Source organism: Carex rostrata, chromosome 7 (genome assembly GCF_964058835.1).
Source record: "Carex rostrata chromosome 7, lpCarRost1.2, whole genome shotgun sequence".
Taxonomy (NCBI): Eukaryota; Viridiplantae; Streptophyta; class Magnoliopsida; order Poales; family Cyperaceae; genus Carex; species Carex rostrata.
Window position 1 is genome coordinate 8,178,506 of NC_135924.1, and position 17,060 is coordinate 8,195,565.

General features: G+C 36.0%; 3 protein-coding genes across 5 annotated transcripts; 1 reads left to right on the forward strand and 2 right to left on the reverse strand.

Moving 5' to 3' along the window:
• The first annotated feature begins 538 nt into the window (after positions 1-538).
• On the forward strand, positions 539-4,902 carry LOC144556780 (alpha,alpha-trehalose-phosphate synthase [UDP-forming] 6-like). Its single transcript, XM_078305222.1, has 4 exons — positions 539-2,301; positions 2,444-2,857; positions 3,585-3,858; positions 4,262-4,902. The coding sequence occupies exons 1-4, from the start codon at positions 686-688 to the stop codon at positions 4,559-4,561; spliced, it is 2,604 nt and encodes an 867-aa protein (XP_078161348.1). The 5' UTR covers positions 539-685; the 3' UTR covers positions 4,562-4,902.
• A 233-nt stretch (positions 4,903-5,135) lies between these two features.
• Positions 5,136-10,031, reverse strand: LOC144557218 (two-component response regulator ORR21-like). Of its 2 annotated transcripts, none has more exons than XM_078305760.1 (6): positions 9,757-10,031; positions 7,828-7,983; positions 7,200-7,571; positions 7,028-7,104; positions 5,722-6,290; positions 5,136-5,399 (listed from the first exon to the last, which is right to left on the reverse strand). In XM_078305760.1, exons 1-5 carry the CDS (start codon positions 9,893-9,895, stop codon positions 5,751-5,753), a joined length of 1,284 nt encoding a protein of 427 aa, XP_078161886.1. In that variant the 5' UTR covers positions 9,896-10,031; the 3' UTR covers positions 5,136-5,399; positions 5,722-5,750. The 2 variants fall into 2 exon arrangements, with proteins under 2 accessions (XP_078161886.1, XP_078161885.1); XM_078305759.1 differs by having other exon boundaries at positions 5,718-6,290.
• A 3,115-nt stretch (positions 10,032-13,146) lies between these two features.
• LOC144556470 (two-component response regulator ORR21-like) lies at positions 13,147-15,850 on the reverse strand. Of its 2 annotated transcripts, XM_078304824.1 has the most exons (4): positions 15,339-15,850; positions 14,330-14,602; positions 13,806-13,958; positions 13,147-13,499 (listed from the first exon to the last, which is right to left on the reverse strand). In XM_078304824.1, the coding sequence occupies exons 2-4, from the start codon at positions 14,463-14,465 to the stop codon at positions 13,330-13,332; spliced, it is 459 nt and encodes a 152-aa protein (XP_078160950.1). In that variant the 5' UTR covers positions 14,466-14,602; positions 15,339-15,850; the 3' UTR covers positions 13,147-13,329. The 2 variants fall into 2 exon arrangements, with proteins under 2 accessions (XP_078160950.1, XP_078160949.1); XM_078304823.1 differs by having other exon boundaries at positions 14,330-15,850.
• Between the last annotated feature and the right edge of the window lie 1,210 nt (positions 15,851-17,060).

A 17,060-nucleotide genomic window follows, 5' to 3' on the forward strand; every position in this document is an offset into this window, starting at 1 on the left:
TGTTTTCTGTAAATTTAAAGAAAATGGTATATTGTTGTTCCTTTTCTCTCCCATTCTTTATTTGCTTGCTACGCTTCCACTTGTGGATATTAAAAGCCTGCAGCTTGCATCTCACAGTCGCAGCCATTCTTTGGCTAACATAACCCTTTTTACTTATCTTTTGAAACAAAACTGTAATCATTTCTGATTAATTAACAAACACAATCTGTACTCTGTACTAGCTTGCCACCAGTTTCTCTCTTTTTCTCTAGTTCCAGCCTTCACCTTTTCTATTTCTTCCAAGTTTCTCCTTCACTTTCTCTCTCTTCCTCTGCACGGTGCGGACCTAATCACATCATTTCTCAGGCTCCTGTCCAAACTGAACTCTCCAGTGATCTTCTCTCATATCTCAAGGAAAAATCAGATCTCTGTGAGCTGGTGAGCGAAAACCATCAGCGTTTTTCCTTTGACCCGTTGTTTAACTTGATTGAGCACCTTAGGTTGCAAATCTGCAGAACAACAAATTTCCGCTTCCCCAATTAGTAGTTTTACTACTATATTCTCTCCTTATTCCAATTGTATCAGTAAACCGAACAATTGTAGTTCAACAATGCGGTTTCAAACCCTTTCCATATAGAAGTATAAAACCCACTTCAGTATCCCATCCACAACCCCTGCCTTCCTTTTGTTTCCAATTTGGACCACAATGGTTTCAAGATCTTACTCGAACCTACTAGAACTAGCCTCCGGCGAGGCCCCGATGCCGCCTTCTCTTGGGCCCCGCCGTCTCCCTAGAGTCATGACTGCAACTGGAATCATTTCAGACCCAGATTCTGATACCGATTCTGATTCCAATTCCGATACAGATTCAGCTTCCTCCCGACCCCGTATCATAGTGGTTGCAAATCACCTGCCCTTGCGGGTCCAGCCCGACCCAACCTCTCCAGTAGCTGGCCTCTCCTTCTCCTGGGATCATGACTCTTTACTCCTCCAGCTAAAGCAAGATTACCAAAATGCCTCTCCCAAGACAGACTTCTTATATGTCGGCTGCCTGCGTGATTATAACGATTTGTCCCTGGTAGAGCAGGAATCAGTTGCTAATCACCTTCTGGAATCCTTCAATTGCGTGCCAGTGTTCCTTCCTGGCGATTTACTGGGGCGGTTTTACCATGGTTTTTGTAAGCAATATCTGTGGCCTCTTTTTCACTACATGTTGCCACTTTCCCCGGATTTGGGCAGCCGGTTCGATCGTAATCTATGGCAAGCTTATGTGTCAGTAAATAAAATCTTTGCAGACCGGATTTTAGAGGTGATAAACCCGGATGATGATTTATTGTGGGTCCATGATTACCATTTAATGGTTTTGCCCACGTTTCTACGCAAACGGTTCAATCGTGTCAAGTTAGGGTTTTTTCTCCACAGTCCATTCCCCTCATCAGAGATATACAAAACCCTACCAGTACGGGAGGAGCTGTTGCGAGCAGTACTCAATTCGGATCTTATTGGATTTCACACATTTGACTATGCACGCCATTTCTTGTCATGCTGTAGCCGCATGCTTGGTCTCTCGTACCAGTCCAAAAGGGGCTATATTGGGTTGGAGTACTATGGCCGTACCGTTAGCATAAAGATTTTGCCGGTTGGGGTACACTTGGAGCAGTTGAAGTCGGCCTTGAACCTACCCGAGACCGAGAATAAGGTGCGGGAATTGATAGAGCAATTTGGGAATAACGGAAGAGTGATGCTACTAGGGGTTGACGACATGGACATATTCAAAGGAATAAGTTTAAAATTATTAGCTATGGAGGAATTTTTGAAGCAACGTGCTGAGTGGAGAGGCAAAGTGGTATTGGTACAGATTGCAAACCCAGCCCGTGGGAGGGGCAAGGATGTAGAAGAAGTGCAAAATGAGATACGCACCACAGTCAAACGTATCAATGAGGCATACGGTGGGCCCGAATACAAACCTGTCATCCTCTTAGATGAGCCGATGCAATTCTATGAGAGAATAGCATATTATGTTACTGCTGAGGTTTGTCTGGTGACTGCTGTAAGGGATGGCATGAACTTGATACCTTACGAATATGTAATTTCGAGGCAAGGTAATGACGGATTAGATCAGGTTTTCCGGGCTAATGGGTCTGGGTCAATGGTGCCAAAAAAGAGCATGTTGGTCGTTTCAGAGTTTATTGGGTGCTCCCCTTCACTTAGCGGAGCGATTCGGGTCAACCCTTGGAACATTGAGGCTGTTGCTGACGCAATGGATTGTGCATTAACGATGCCTGAGGCAGAGAAACAGCTGAGGCATGAAAAGCACCATAGGTACATCTACCATTTATCTCTTGTTCTTACCAAACATTTTTATTTTTGGGCATTCTTATTCAATACTCTCCACATGTCAAATTTTTGTATCCAGACCAGTAACATTTATATTATAGTAATAAGACAATTATATTCTTGACAGGTATGTGAGCACACATGATGTTGGGTACTGGGCAAAGAGCTTCCTTCAAGATCTAGAGAGATCATGCAAGGACCACGCAACAAGGCGGTGCTGGGGTATCGGTTTCGGTTTGCGGTTCCGGGTTGTAGCACTAGATCTGAATTTCAGAAAGTTATCCATGGAGCACATAGTGGGAGCATACAGGCGTGCAAGGCGGCGTGCAGTGTTGTTGGATTATGACGGCACACTGATGCCCCAGCAGGGGAGCATAGATAAGAGCCCCAGTGCAAAATCCATCGAGATTTTGAATAAGCTGTGTGGGGATAAGAAGAATGTGGTGTTCTTGGTGAGTGCAAGGGGACGGGATACGCTGAGTGGATGGTTTGGCCAGTGCCAGAATCTAGGCATGGCTGCGGAGCACGGCTATTTTCTAAGGTAAATGTAGGCTGTCATTTTTGTACTGTGCAGTTGGAAAACTTTTAAGCTCAGTTTAGTTAAATTAGGCTTTGGTTGAAAACCAAGGAGCCTCAGTTGTCTCCTATTTGACCTAAATTACCTGCAGATTTTTAATTCATCTTCTCCTAAAGGTTTGTATTCATTTGTCATTCAAGCCGGGAAAGTTCTGTTCATATAAATGTAAAATAGCTCCTCAGCTGTAAAATTATTAGATTGACCTTGGTTTAGCAAATTTGCATAACCTCCTGATCTTGCAATCAAGCATTGGCTGTTGTTTATTTAACTTCAATTACCCTCTATTTGGCAAGTTCTTCAACAGTTCAATTAAACATCATTAAGATATGAAAATCAAATTGTCCAATCAAATATTAACTAAGATTGAGCATTTCATTTATTCAATTAAGGTCTGTAGCCTCAATTAATCATCAGTTAAAAATTCTCAGAAACAACTAAAGCAAAGGGGAAAAAAAGCTTAAAATTGTACATCAAGTGTAATGTTACATGGCGGCTTTGTTCCTTTACAAATAACTGAGATATTGGTTAAAATCTAAAAAACAATCTACTCCCAAAAAAAAAATACAAATTAAACACGGAAAATCAAAAGTTTACCACAGGTTATTCTTACTTTTTGTACTGGTACGATGTGAATGTTTATCAGACCCAAAGCCTACAAGTGAATAATTTGTTGAACCAACTTGGATGTCAGATTGAGGAGAGATGCGGAATGGGAGACATGCATACAGGTGGCAGATTGCAGTTGGAAGCAGATAGCAGAGCCTGTGATGCGGCTATACACAGAGACCACAGATGGCTCCACCATAGAAGACCGTGAGACAGCGCTTGTCTGGTCTTATGAGGATGCTGATTTTGATTTTGGGTCCTGTCAGGCAAAGGAGCTTTTAGACCACCTTGAAAGTGTGTTAGCTAATGAGCCTGTCTCGGTCAAGAGCGGGTCCCATATTGTAGAAGTGAAACCTCAGGTTCTCTCTCTCTCTCTCTTTCCCTCCCTCCCCCCCACACCCAACCCCAAGTAGCGTGGTAGTTGGTACCAAATAGAAGTCTGTACTTCCTCTGCAGCTGTCTTTCTTGCTGATTCCAAACAGCAGTTCATTCTGATATCAGGTACTAGTGTAAGAGAGAGCCTGGTGAGCAGAAGAGAAATAGAAGCTGCTATGGATGCCTATTAGTAAAGGACCTGTTTGGGCTTCTTCATTTTTTTTTTTTTTATTTATTTATTTTTATATACCGGTAAACAGCGGTACAACTCTCAGAACACTCCACCCCATAGTCCTATCCCTACAGAAAAATTTATTTACTCAATCCAAATTTAGATGTCTGCAAGAATTGTTATTTTTTTAATCTATAAATTCTTTATTTAATTAGGGAGTGAGCAAGGGATTAGTAGCGCGCCGCCTTCTTGCTACTATGGAAGAGAAGGGAGTGTCGCCTGATTTCATCCTATGCATAGGGGATGACCGATCTGATGAGGACATGTTTGAGGTAATTACTAATGTTGCCACCAGCGGCACACTGGCACCTGATGCAGAGATTTTTGCGTGCACAGTTGGGAGAAAGCCTAGCAAAGCCAAGTATTACTTGGATGACACTGCTGAAATTATACGGCTCATGCAAGGTCTTGCCTCGGTTTCTGAACAAACTGCATCAAGTTCTGAAGTTGAGTAGTTAAAATTGGTAATGCAAAAATTGCAGTTCATAAAAGAGAAAAGAAGAGGGGGTTGGAGGTCATATGTGGAATATCAGAGTGTAGAGGTCATGATAACCTACCTCAGTTCTATTGTATCATAATTTCATTTTTAATAGTTGTAGTCTAGATGAGAAATGTTTGCCATTTTTTATTGTGTTTTTTAACATAACAGTATTAGTTTGACAGGGTATTCATCTCAATTCTGTAAAGTTGTTGCCTGTTGGATTGAAATGGTAATTATTCAACCACTCAGATGAGTGGTTTCTCTTGTTTGTGTAAAACTTATTTAATGCAAGGGTACTTGGTAGATTTGATTTGAGCCATGTAATTAGAGTGATGCATTAGCTATCCTCCCTTTCATATTAGACACATACCTTTCATATCATTTCTTTGAGGGGTTCTGTAATTGGTAGTTGGGTCTACTGCCACTAGTAAAAACTTTACGTGGTAAATATTTGGTTTGAGTTAATATTACGTGTCTATGCATTTCCATATCTTGTGGAATGTATTTCTAACCAAATACAAATTTAATCGAAAATTGATTACTCATAGAGTCCAGTTGTTTTGTTGCACTATACAAATAGTTAGTACTGTTTCAAGACATCATTTAAAAGGAAAATAAGCTGAAATTTAAAGAAACTATTCCATAGCCTATGTCATGTATACCAAACTAAACCATTCATACATAAGCACCAAAAACACAATGCAAGAGAACTAAAAAATGATTTCGTTGTCCCTAAAGAAATCATGCCATTGTTGAGAAGATAAGCATCTCTATTGAGATCTAATATCTGTCAGCTCCTAGCCTTCTAATACCTGAAAAGCATCAGAAACTATAATTAAGACCCAATCACTATTCTGACTGATTGTTTATCTCTGAATAATTTCTGGTACAAGCTAGTAGTACCAAATTTTGTAGGTTCTTCCAGGGTATGAAATATTTAGTACTGCTGGGTATATATCTTACTAGACTAGTACACTAACACAGTCTATTTTACACATTTCTCATTATGGTGACATAAGAAATTTTATGCAGGTTTTTTTTTTTTTTTTTAAAAACTTGGTAGAGACTACCAAGGAACTTTATGCAGGTTATTCCATGAGTATAAATAGAGACAAAAATGCATTACTTACTTACAACTGTTACTCATCAGTCCTACCAATGCTTCACATCTGCTTGTCTAGATCCCAAGAATTTGGGTTCAATATTGCCTCAGAGTTGCCGCAAGTCAAGTTGCTGTTAGGTGATTCGTTTCTATCTTGTCCAACCATAGCCTGAGAGTAACTGTTTTGCACAAACTTGCTACCCAGTGATCCATTATAGTTATTAATGTTGAAACCTCCATTGTTGGAAGCATGAGAGGGAGGTTGTGAAGTGCCGGATCCGTTCCCCATTAAATTGTTACTCAGCAATGGGTTCATATTTGTATGACACACTGGTTGTTGTGAAACCACAACTTGCCATAGCATATCATGGGAATCTGCTAGAAAACCAGGGGCATTCATGGAACTTCCTACCTGGGGCATAGTACGGAGAGGAGAAATGTTTGGGGCATGGTTATTCCAAGTGACAGGTCTTGGTGGAAGGTTCTGGAAGCTAAAAATGCTAGTGGGTCCCATTATCGGATTTAAGCTGGACCCGAATGGGGAATTGACTTGCTGAGCTTGCTTATCCTTTTCTGCTTTTTTAAGACCCAGTCTGTATTTCTGCAAATGATTAAAATATAAACAAATCTGTAATGTATTAGTGTGCGTATGAATTTAGTCATGTTACCACCAGACAGACAGGTAGAGATTTTCATTTAGACTAAATACCTGAAAAACAAACTGATGTGATTATTGGACTGAATGTTAGTGCTGTATTATGAGAAAAATTTGGGCTCTTCTAATTTTTACTTGCAAGGAAACTCCTGAGCAAAACCCTGCAACAATAGTACTGATACTTTGAGTGAGTCTATGGTACTATGCATATTACGATTTGGCACCGTGCTATGGTTCTATATTCGAGTTTTCAAATCTTAACAGTCGATCCGAACTGTTCATCTTGTTCTCCATATTAATATGTGTTTGGAGACCAAATTTTACATTTTTTGAAATTTTTATACTATTTTTTGAAATTTTTTTACTATTTTTTGAAATTTATTGAAAATCACTGTTTTTGGATGGTCCAGAATTTTCAGATCAAGTGATTTTCTAAATATCTAAAAAAATAGTAAATTTTTTTTAAAAAATGTAAAATTTGGTCTCCAAACACATATTAATATGAAGAACAAGATGAACGATTCGGATTGACCATTAGAATTTGAAAACTCTAATATAGAGCCGTAGCACACTGCCAAATCGTAATATGCATAGTACCAATAGACTCACTCCTGATACTTTTGTGTTCTATTTTGGCCAGATACATTACTGGCTCATACCCATAAACTTACAAAGAACCAAACCTGTAAGTGGCTAGCGACATGCTCCCTTTTTAAACCCGGAATGTTCAGTGCATTTAGAATTTTCTTAGGGACTGCATCTATGGAAAGAGAAAAAGACGCAGGTTAGATACTCTCGAAACAAATAGAGAAATTTGTTTCCATATACCAAAACATAAAATTAAAATTGTCTTACTATTAACGCCGAGCTGGTTCACCGCAGCCACAAATTGTTTGTGGCGTTCCCCGTTCCAATTGAACCTCTCTTTCTTCTTCGATTCCTCTCCATTTTCCAACTCATCATCCTCTCCAGTTGGTTCTCTCCTCTTCTTCCTGGCTCTCAAGGCATTCCCACTTTCATCATCATTCTTTCTTGGCAAACTTTCATTGTTGTTCTTCTCCAAGGTTCCAAAACATTCCGGGTCCCCTAAAATGCTGTTCTTTCTTCTTACCACGTGCTTCCATATAATCTCGATCTCCTTCTTTTGTATTGGTTTTATGAGATAGTCACATGCACCATGCTGTATCGCTTTCATAATTGTTTCTCTGCTTGAATCACTTGACACAACTACATTATTTTCGCAAAAAGTTAATATTACGACGAGTCACATTTCCTTTTCTTTAATTTCAAAGGATAGTTCTGATATCTAGTTGGTTTCTTTTTCTAGGGCACATTACATGTAAAGTACATAAGGAAAACATTTATGATAACAGTGGACAAAAAGGTACCAGCAAATGACACCAGAATCTACAAAATTATTGCATTTCGGCTATGACTGGTACAGTGGTACTGGCAAGTAGAGAATTTTAGATAGGTCACTTACTTATAACAGGAAGCTCCATTTCAAGGCTAACAAGTTCAAGTAGCTCGAACCCATCCATATCTGACTCGGAAACATTTGACACATTGCTTATTACAAGATCAAATTTCAACTCTCTTAGTAGCTTCAAAGCCTCCTTGTGCTGTTCGCATTCAGTCACTGAAAAGGAAAGTTTGTAAATAGACAATTAGTAGCTCGATCTTTGTTTTTTAAGTTTTTTATATCGGTCCAGCTTCTGGATGTTAGGTTTTACTACATCAAAAACTTGTTGTGCCTACTATTCAAAAATCTGATACTAAGAGTTTTGTTTGATGATATTTAGTACAGCACCAATATTTGCATAATGGCCCTAACGATGAAATTTAGAAGAACATTTATGTGCACTTTTTTGAATTTTTTTATTTGAAAGCTGATACTTATTCCCGTACTCCCATCTCCGCATTTATCCCCCGTTAATTTTCATAACTACCATGGGACCATAAAACTCTAGTCCTATTTTTTTTTTAAGTATTAATACTTACGCACGGAAGTATTTATCTTTAAGAACAGAAGTATTTATACATGTAAGGTGATCAATTTTTACATAAATAATTATTTCTCCAATCAAATCTCAAACTACATGGGGGTCATGCACATTTTTAGAGGTGGATTTTTTTTATCTCATTTCAATCTCGTTCACATTTCTGATGATTTATGAGGAATTTTGCGAATCTAAAACCACGAACTTCTACGTAATTTTTCCTTTCAAATGAGATCCATGATGGCATACTTTCGGGCTCGTCGCCACACAAGTATTTATACATCATCATGCAAGTATTTATACCTATATTTACAAGTATTTTTTACATATGACAGTGACTGACATATGAAAGTATTAATATCAAGTATTACAAATATTTATACTTATACACTAGAGTATTTATTTCTATGTAAAAAAATACTTGAATAATCACCTCGTATATGTTTATCGTGATGAATATTTTTTTGTATAGATAAATAATTAGTGGGGACCATAGTAAAACCTCTAATTTTAAAAGTGAACCTTATAATTTTAGAAGTATTTAAATAATTGGTGGGGACCATAATACAACATCTAAATAATTATCACCTTTCTTATTTAACTTGAACCCATTAATTTTAGAACTGTTTAAATAATTAGTGGGGACCATAATGTAACATTCATAAATTATAGTTGCGGGAATAGAGGAGAGATGGGAGTGTGGGGATAATATAATTATTCTTTTTATTTATGTGGAGGAGTCGACTTGGCATCATTATTTATTTTTTCTTTTTTAGACAGATTGTTGACCTCAGTTTGACCATTTTAGATTTCAATACAAAAGAAAATAAAGCACATCTATAAAAGATGGAATTAGAAACTTTCTCGGTATAATAGTCTTATTTCCTATTTTCCGAATTAAAATATGAAAAAATAAGTCAAATCGGTGGCACCATTCTGTTCAAAATAGGAACAAAACAATTCCAAAATTCCTTGAAACATCTAGAAAAATGATGATATGATTGGAAGACGCAGAAAGTAGGTATTTAATTTGTTCATTTATAAGAGAAACTTTTAAATTTGGATACAAAATTTCATTAAGCCGCTCATTATGTAGCCATCAAATAGACAGCCCAGTAATTGAATTTCCATTAAATTCAAACGCATTACAATGGAGACTAAACACCAAGTGAACTATGTAAATGTTTTTACTGTTTAATATATAATAGTAGCCTAAAAAAACAGCATATATTTATTAATTGTTTAATCTATTAGTAAATATACAGAGAAGTAAAAAGTTGAATGGAAGAAAACAAAAAAGAAGAAACCCTAAAAACTAAAAAAACACAGATACACTGAAAACAAGAGAAACATTACATGAAGAAAACCATAAAATTAGAACTTAATTGAATTGATAGTTTGATACAACTCACCTTTGTAGCCACAGTTTTTAAGCATGCACGACAATATTCGTAAACACACTTTCTGGTCAACGATGAGCACCTTCATCCCGGCTGGGAAAGGCGCTCCAGTCGCCACATCAGCAACCACTGTCTTCTCTGAAATGTCCATGATGCCACGTCAGCCGTAGTTCTCTGTTTGAATTTCCGTAGTTTTTATAAAGAGGAGGGGGAAATGGCAGGGAGGGAGGGAGGGAGAGAGAGAGAGAGAGAGAGGAGAGGATGCTGCGTGCCTGTATTAATGAAGGCTGAGAAGCATGACGAGGAATTCGGATCCCCTCAGGTTACCTGACTGAGTAGAATTGAATTGGACGGTCCGAAAATGGATTGGCACGCATCTCAAAGCATAAATATTCCTGCCCCTGTCATCCCGAATCCCGATCGGCTGAGAGTAAATCTGAGCCGTCCGTTTCAATTGTGTTGAGTCAAGTACCTGGGAGGATACGGATCCCATAATGAGGCGGTTTTAATTTCGATTCTATAAAGATTATTTCCTTAAATGATAATGATTAAACCTTTGCATACGAGGAATAATAGGGACCTAAAACTAAAAAGGCTAAAATCTTTCCCAATTTTGCCAGGTAAAATAATGTGGTAAACGGACAGTAGAATTAGCAAGCAAAGCAATTGATACCGAATAAATTTCTTTTCTAAAATTGTATCAATAAATAATAATTGAATATAAAACTAACACAGACATTATAGAACAAAATTTAAGAGGACATCTTAAAATTTGACCCCCATAATAGAGAGTGATATAAATCGGAGTTATGTGAAATGTGGATATCAAAATGCATAATGTGGAGGAAAAGAAATACAGATTTACCATTCGCAAATTAAACAGGAAAATAATATTAGAGAATTTCAAAAATATATATATAAAAAATTTGATCTCCAAACATATTTTAATATGAATATCATGTTGAGCAGTTCACATCGCCGGTTTGGACTTTCAAAACGAAAATAAAGATGTGGGGGCATGAATTTGACACAAAATCAATATAGCATTTTAACCCTACTCTAAAATAAAATATACAATAATTACTGGTCACATTATTTTTAAGAAAATATCAATCACTAATTTTAAAAATTATATAAAATATTGAATATACCTCAATCAAATCATTCCAATAATATATTATACACTTAAATGTACGAATACATAAAATAATAAAAATTTGGTCTTGCTCGTATTCTTATCAGATAAATTCATAAGTTTTCTTTTCATACATATATCTTATTGAATAATACAAATAGAGAAAGCTAATAAAAAGATTAAAAGTTGAGTGAGTCTATGGTACTATGCATATCACGGGTTGTTACTGTGCTACGGCTCTATATTCGAGTTTTCAAATTCTAACGGTCGATCCGAACCGTTCATCTTGTTCTCCATATTAATATGTGTTTGGAGACCAAATTTTACATTTTTTGAAATTTTTTTACTATTTTTTTAGATATTTAGAAAATCACTTGATCTGAAAATTCTGGACCATCCAAAAACAGTGATTTTCAATAAATCTAAAAAAATAGTAAATATTTTTCAAAAAATGTAAAATTTGGTCTCCAAACACATATTAATATGGAGAACAAGATGAACGGTTCGGATCGACCGTTAGAATTTGAAAACTCGAATATAGAACCGTAGCACAGTAACAAATCGTAATATGCATAGTACCATAGACTCACTCTTAAAAGTTTTATTGACACCCTTAAAAAAATGTAGTCGGCTCCAGTCATTTTCTTGGTGTCACTAAATATTTGTAAATTATAAATTCTACATTGGCATCATTAGTAGTATAAGTTGGGATAACATAGCTATTAGTTATATTGTTCTATTATTATCCATTTATCTCCAACAAATATACTGTATAGATTCTCCAGTATACTGGAAGTATAGTAATTTCCAGTATATTTGATATAATACTGGAGCCATAAAAAATGATTATGTGATACATGAATTGTAAATATGGAAATAGCGTGTTGAGAATAAATAGAAGGGCATGTTCAATTTTCCATGGCAGGTAAAGCCTAGTAGCCTACATCATTCGGAGAATAATTAAATAAAAGGACATCTCCAAAAAAGGAAAACAATATTAGGTAAGAAATAATAACCGATAACTCCTATATACATTACGCGCGCTTAGCAAAAACAAAGGCAAAAATCATTACCCGTACTAACCATGTCCATGCTAGTTGCTTAAAAAAAATAAAAAAAATCAATAGAAACAATTTCAATCAGGAAAGACACAAAGTAACAGGGATTTGAGCTAATAATCCTCGTGAAACTAACTCCTAAACATTTCTTACGAGCTCCCAGTCTCTCCACACCCACAAAATAAGCTATAATTATTAGGCTACAAGTAAACACAACATTTTATGAGGGGGGGCTAACTTATATATATACAAAGTTTTAAAAAATTCAATTAAATTAAATTTTCAATATACATAACTAAAATTTTAAATTATAGGATGGCTTAGCACAGGTGAATATAGATCCGTCCATGTTTAGGGTTTAGGGTTTCGTTACATAATTTTCCCTAAGTAAAAACATTTGACAGTTGTCTTGATCATTCGGACTCATTTTCTCAATATCTTAATTAAAAAATAAAAATACATTTGACTATTGTCTAATACACACTTGTTTAGTTTGTTCTTTTTAATTGATTGAAAGCAGTTGAAAATTATTTAGGAAATGAAAAATTAGGGGCTAAATATATATATGTATTCCATAAAAACTAACCAAATCACATCTTGTTTTTCAGAAGTAGATTTTTTATTGCCAATTTGAACCGTTTAACTTTGATCAAACAGTCAACATCAAACTGTTAAAATCACATCATAATTTTTATCATCAATTCTTGATCTGAATCGTGTGACTTTGATCAGACAACGCAAGTACAAAATGTGACAAATTGCTACTATCATTTGTATGGCAGCGAATATGGAGTCTGAATTCTTGGCTCTTTCTCTCATAATACAAGATGAATGCACAAAAAGGGGGGGAAAATTGAGCTAGGGAAAAGTATGCATGACTATATTTTAGCAAATGTATGTCGAGTAGGAAAAATGATAAACTATGTTTCTAACATAGTTTCATGAAAGAAAGCTAGTGATATTTATATTCCAAATATTGTAGTGTGAATATGATGAATATGATAATTTCTGACACATTAGATGGTTAATAAGATGGAACTTTTACTTTGATTAGAGAAGCTTAATCTTGCTAATTTATTTTAGCTAGCCCTTTTTTTTGTTGGAATTGCCTTTGGCAAATTTCATTTGTTGTAAATATCACTAACTTTCTTTCATGAAACTATGTTAGAAACATAGTTTATCATTTTTCCTCATCGAACTAAATTATCATATAGAAAAGGAAAACAATAATCTAATTTAGAATAATATCATTAAAATGTTTTATTCATACCCTCTGACAACAACTCTAATCTCATCAACCTAGCCTTGCTTTTTCTCATCTAAAAGTATTATTACATTGAAAAGTTCTTATTCATGAATATAAGTTGCAGGCTTTAGGTTGCTGCCATTTTACTAATCGTCCGAAGAATCAGAATTGATTCCAGCGTTGGCCCTGCGCCAAGTCAGCACATGGTGCCTGATTCTCTCCAGTTCCTCCATCTGAACTGGCTTGACCAGGTAATCACACGCACCATGCTTCAATCCTTTTACCATTGTTTCATGGCGCGCGTCTTCTGACAGCACTGCAAAATTTTAGGCAGGATGGAAAGATAAATAAAAGATGTCTTTGTTATTATAATTATTATTAATATTTTCATTACATTAAATGTTTACAGTTTTGTCCGCAAAGGCATGCAACAACCAGTAATGAATAGGTTTGATGTTACACTTAACTAAAACTGAGCTCAACTGAAACAGGAAGTTAGTTTGCTTTGATGACCAAAATGCACAAACAGGTCATTTGGTACTGGTATAATCGAAAGTGGGAGCGGAATGGTATAATAACGGCATCATTTGTATGCTAGAGAAATTTAGTTAGATCCACTTACTAACAACAGGAATGTCCATTTCAAGGCCAACAAGTTCAAGGAGCTGGAAACCATCCATGTCAGGCATGTGAACATCTGTGAGCACAATATCAAACTCTCCCTCATTCTCTCTAAGCATCTCCAATGCCTTCGTCCCACTTGTACATTTAGTTGCTACATAAGAAACACAAATCACAACTTACTACTGATTTACACAATTTATTTACATATTGCTAATTAAGCATTGTAATGTTGATGTATTGATGAATAACAGAAGAATCTCATTTATTTTTTCCCTCCTGTTTTCTTCCTTTTCATTAAAATAGCTTATTCCCACTATCTCTCCATTTTGACAATCTGATTTCAACACAAAAAAGCAAGAACCCCAGGATTGTATAACAGACTCTAATCAAGTTTGCTAAAGAACCCTTTTAAACTTTCAGCATTCTTGATTTGTCTCAAAAAAGAACTATTGTTTGAGAAACCACAGTAAAGGAAAAAAAAAAAAAAAGTAAAATCCATTCTGTACACTTAAAAGAACTCACCATTGTAACCACATCTTTCAAGCATTGTGCACACCACTTGCAAAGAGACTCGGTCGTCATCTATGACAAGCACTTTTATGCCGGCTGAAATACCCTCTTCAAATGATATGTCAGAACCATTTTCTACTTTCACCATCGCCGCCTGGTCAGTTCCTCTTCCTTGAATTGGGTGATAGAGAGTTAAAGAAAGAACTTTGAGGGAGAAGAAAGCGAGAAGGGTGCAATGAGCCAAGAGATGACCATTGGCTCTATTTATATACGTGTAACGATGTACTACAGGAAAAAAAATTGTGAGGTTTCTGATTCTCAATTATTGCGGCTTTAGATAGATTTTTTGAAAGATTTACTTAAGAAAGTTGATTAGATTGGAAGGAGAGGATATACAATCGGCATACCCACCGTTTTTGTGAATCTCAAGTTTTAGTATATCAAAAAAGCTACCTAACATATCATATACATGACAAAACCATGTTCACTCCTCTCGTATTACATACGTCACAAGATATAAGGAAAGCTATCAACAATGATAAAGCCCGATACACTCAATTATCTTTTCTGTACAACTGCTGAAGCGTCTGATACACTCAATTATCTTTTCCGTACAACTGCTGAGGCGTCAATTGGCAAATTAGGTATAGAGTAAATCTGTTAAAACTTTTACAAAATCAATGCTAGAACCTTCCGATATGGTGGACAACCATATACCAGAAAGAATATAACACGCTGTCATGTAGGGTTATGGACATTGCCTGCCAACATGACATGTAGATAGTTCCGCTAAGGTGTACTGAAAACTTGGTGCACCGATTGGCTTCCGTGCTTACCTGTCCTGCTTTTGCTTGTATTTTATTGTGTTTTCTATAATTACAGAAGGTTTCAACAGTAGATGATCCAAAAATTCAGAATTACACCATGTTCATCAATGATCATCCTTTGACAACCACAATGAACCTAGCACCATATAATTAAAATTGGTCCAGAGAGAGAGAGAGACAGAGAGATGCATGACCTTATGTTTTTATCTTGGTGAGAGGGAGAATAACGTGCTCGTCACAGAGAGTTCACCAAAGCAAATACCCAATGCCATGCATAACAGGGCTACACATGCACGGCTCGTCCCAGGTTAGTCTAAGTGCTGCAAATCAAGGATGAGGCATGGCCCCCATTGCAACCATGACCAAAGTCTAGATGTAGAAGGCAGTGCCGCAGTGACCTTATATGTATAGACTAGACTCTCTTAGGCATTTGAACAAACAGTTTATGTTCATGAATTATGATAGGCTGATAGAGCACCGTACACCTGACCGTTTTGCACTGAACCCCTATATGGCTTCATCGAGTGCAGTAATTCAGGTAAGCAGAGGTGGACCAAAGCAGGTTAGCACTGGAGAGGGAGATTGCGGGATCTGAATTTCAACAAGGTGCGACGAGGGTTAAAAGATTTTGAGCAATTGGGTGGGAGGGAGGCAGGTGACGGAAAGGATTGGAGCGGATCCAAATCGTCGACAGCGCTGCACAGGCTGCAGCAATTTAAATCCTGACCACTGATCAATTTCAACGGTTTATATTAGATAGTACATGTGACAAATATTTATTTAACAATTTTCTCTATATATTTCCAAAATATTTTAATTTCTTATTTACTTTTCAACTCTTAAATTTATCTTATTTATCGCTTTAACTATTGCAATTGTTTTTTATTTATCCATTATTTAAGCAATTTTTAGTTATCTCCGGCTATATAATAAAAACAATTCTTGTTTTACATTTGATTAAAAATATTAAAGACACAAATTTCATTTCCTTTTCTTTCTTCCTAGAACAGAATTAACAAGCTTCATTTTCTCGCTTCTTCGAAGCATTTGTTTTTTGGGTCTAAGATAAAATGTCGGAAGAAGACAAAGGATAGACAGAAAAAGATTAAGAATTATTATATAACTATTTAGGAGATAATTAATAGGGGATTTATGAGAGAGGATATCAAAATTATTGGACAAAAAGTTTAAGGATATAATGAGAAATAAAATGTGGGGTATGTAGGGCTGTTAATGATTTGAGTTCGAGTGAGTGGGGATAAGTTCGTGTTTGGTTCATTAAATTAATGAGCGACAGCCAATGTCAAACAATGTCAAAAAAAAAAGTTAATGAGTGAATCAATTTGAGTTGAGAAGACAATATTGAGTTGACAACTGTGTTTGTGCTCAATTCGTTAAATGCTCGAGTTGACTTGTGCTCAATAAGCGTCTCGTTAAAGAAATAAAGTATGTAGGTAATTTTGAATTTTGTTTTATTTTTTTTTTATTTCAGAACTAGACAAACTGATAAATGCCAGCTAATTTCTTCAATAAAAAATATTGGTACACTGACATGCCGAGTTGTGCAATCAGACTCAATTTATTTTAGATTTGGATCCAGTTGGGAACTACTTGGGATTGGATGTGGCATGATTTCATGTATTCAGTTCTTAATGAGCGAGTTGGAGTATGCTTATGTTCAATTCATTAACTTAACGAACGAGTTATTAGCGAGTTGTTTGCGAACGAGTCATAAGTTATGAGCAATTTTCTCCTTCTTAGATATATGATATGAAAAGAATATAATAATGTGGAGTATAGTTAAGAGACAAAACTAATATTATATTTTTAACCCTACTCAATTAGAAATGATCTGAAAATAACAGCATGAGCAAAATAGAAAGAGTTGACAGAGTTAAAAGGTAATTAGGAAGATA

Excerpts from the sequence above, each read along its gene's own strand:
- LOC144557218 (XM_078305760.1), bottom strand. The coding sequence starts at position 9,895 with ATGGACATTTCAGAGAAGACAGTGGTTGCTGATGTGGCGACTGGAGCG. Across the intron at positions 7,572-7,827 it reads AATGGAGCTTCCTGTTATAA|TTGTGTCAAGTGATTCAAGC; the intron begins GTAAGTGACCTA and ends AAAATAATGTAG. Across the intron at positions 7,105-7,199 it reads GAACCAGCTCGGCGTTAATA|ATGCAGTCCCTAAGAAAATT; the intron begins GTAAGACAATTT and ends CTCTTTCCATAG.
- LOC144556470 (XM_078304824.1), bottom strand. The coding sequence starts at position 14,465 with ATGGTGAAAGTAGAAAATGGTTCTGACATATCATTTGAAGAGGGTATT. Across the intron at positions 13,959-14,329 it reads TGAAAGATGTGGTTACAATG|CAACTAAATGTACAAGTGGG; the intron begins GTGAGTTCTTTT and ends TTTCTTATGTAG. Across the intron at positions 13,500-13,805 it reads AATGGACATTCCTGTTGTTA|TGCTGTCAGAAGACGCGCGC; the intron begins GTAAGTGGATCT and ends AAAATTTTGCAG.
- LOC144556780 (XM_078305222.1), top strand. The coding sequence starts at position 686 with ATGGTTTCAAGATCTTACTCGAACCTACTAGAACTAGCCTCCGGCGAG. Across the intron at positions 2,302-2,443 it reads AGGCATGAAAAGCACCATAG|GTATGTGAGCACACATGATG; the intron begins GTACATCTACCA and ends TATTCTTGACAG. Across the intron at positions 3,859-4,261 it reads TTGTAGAAGTGAAACCTCAG|GGAGTGAGCAAGGGATTAGT; the intron begins GTTCTCTCTCTC and ends TTATTTAATTAG.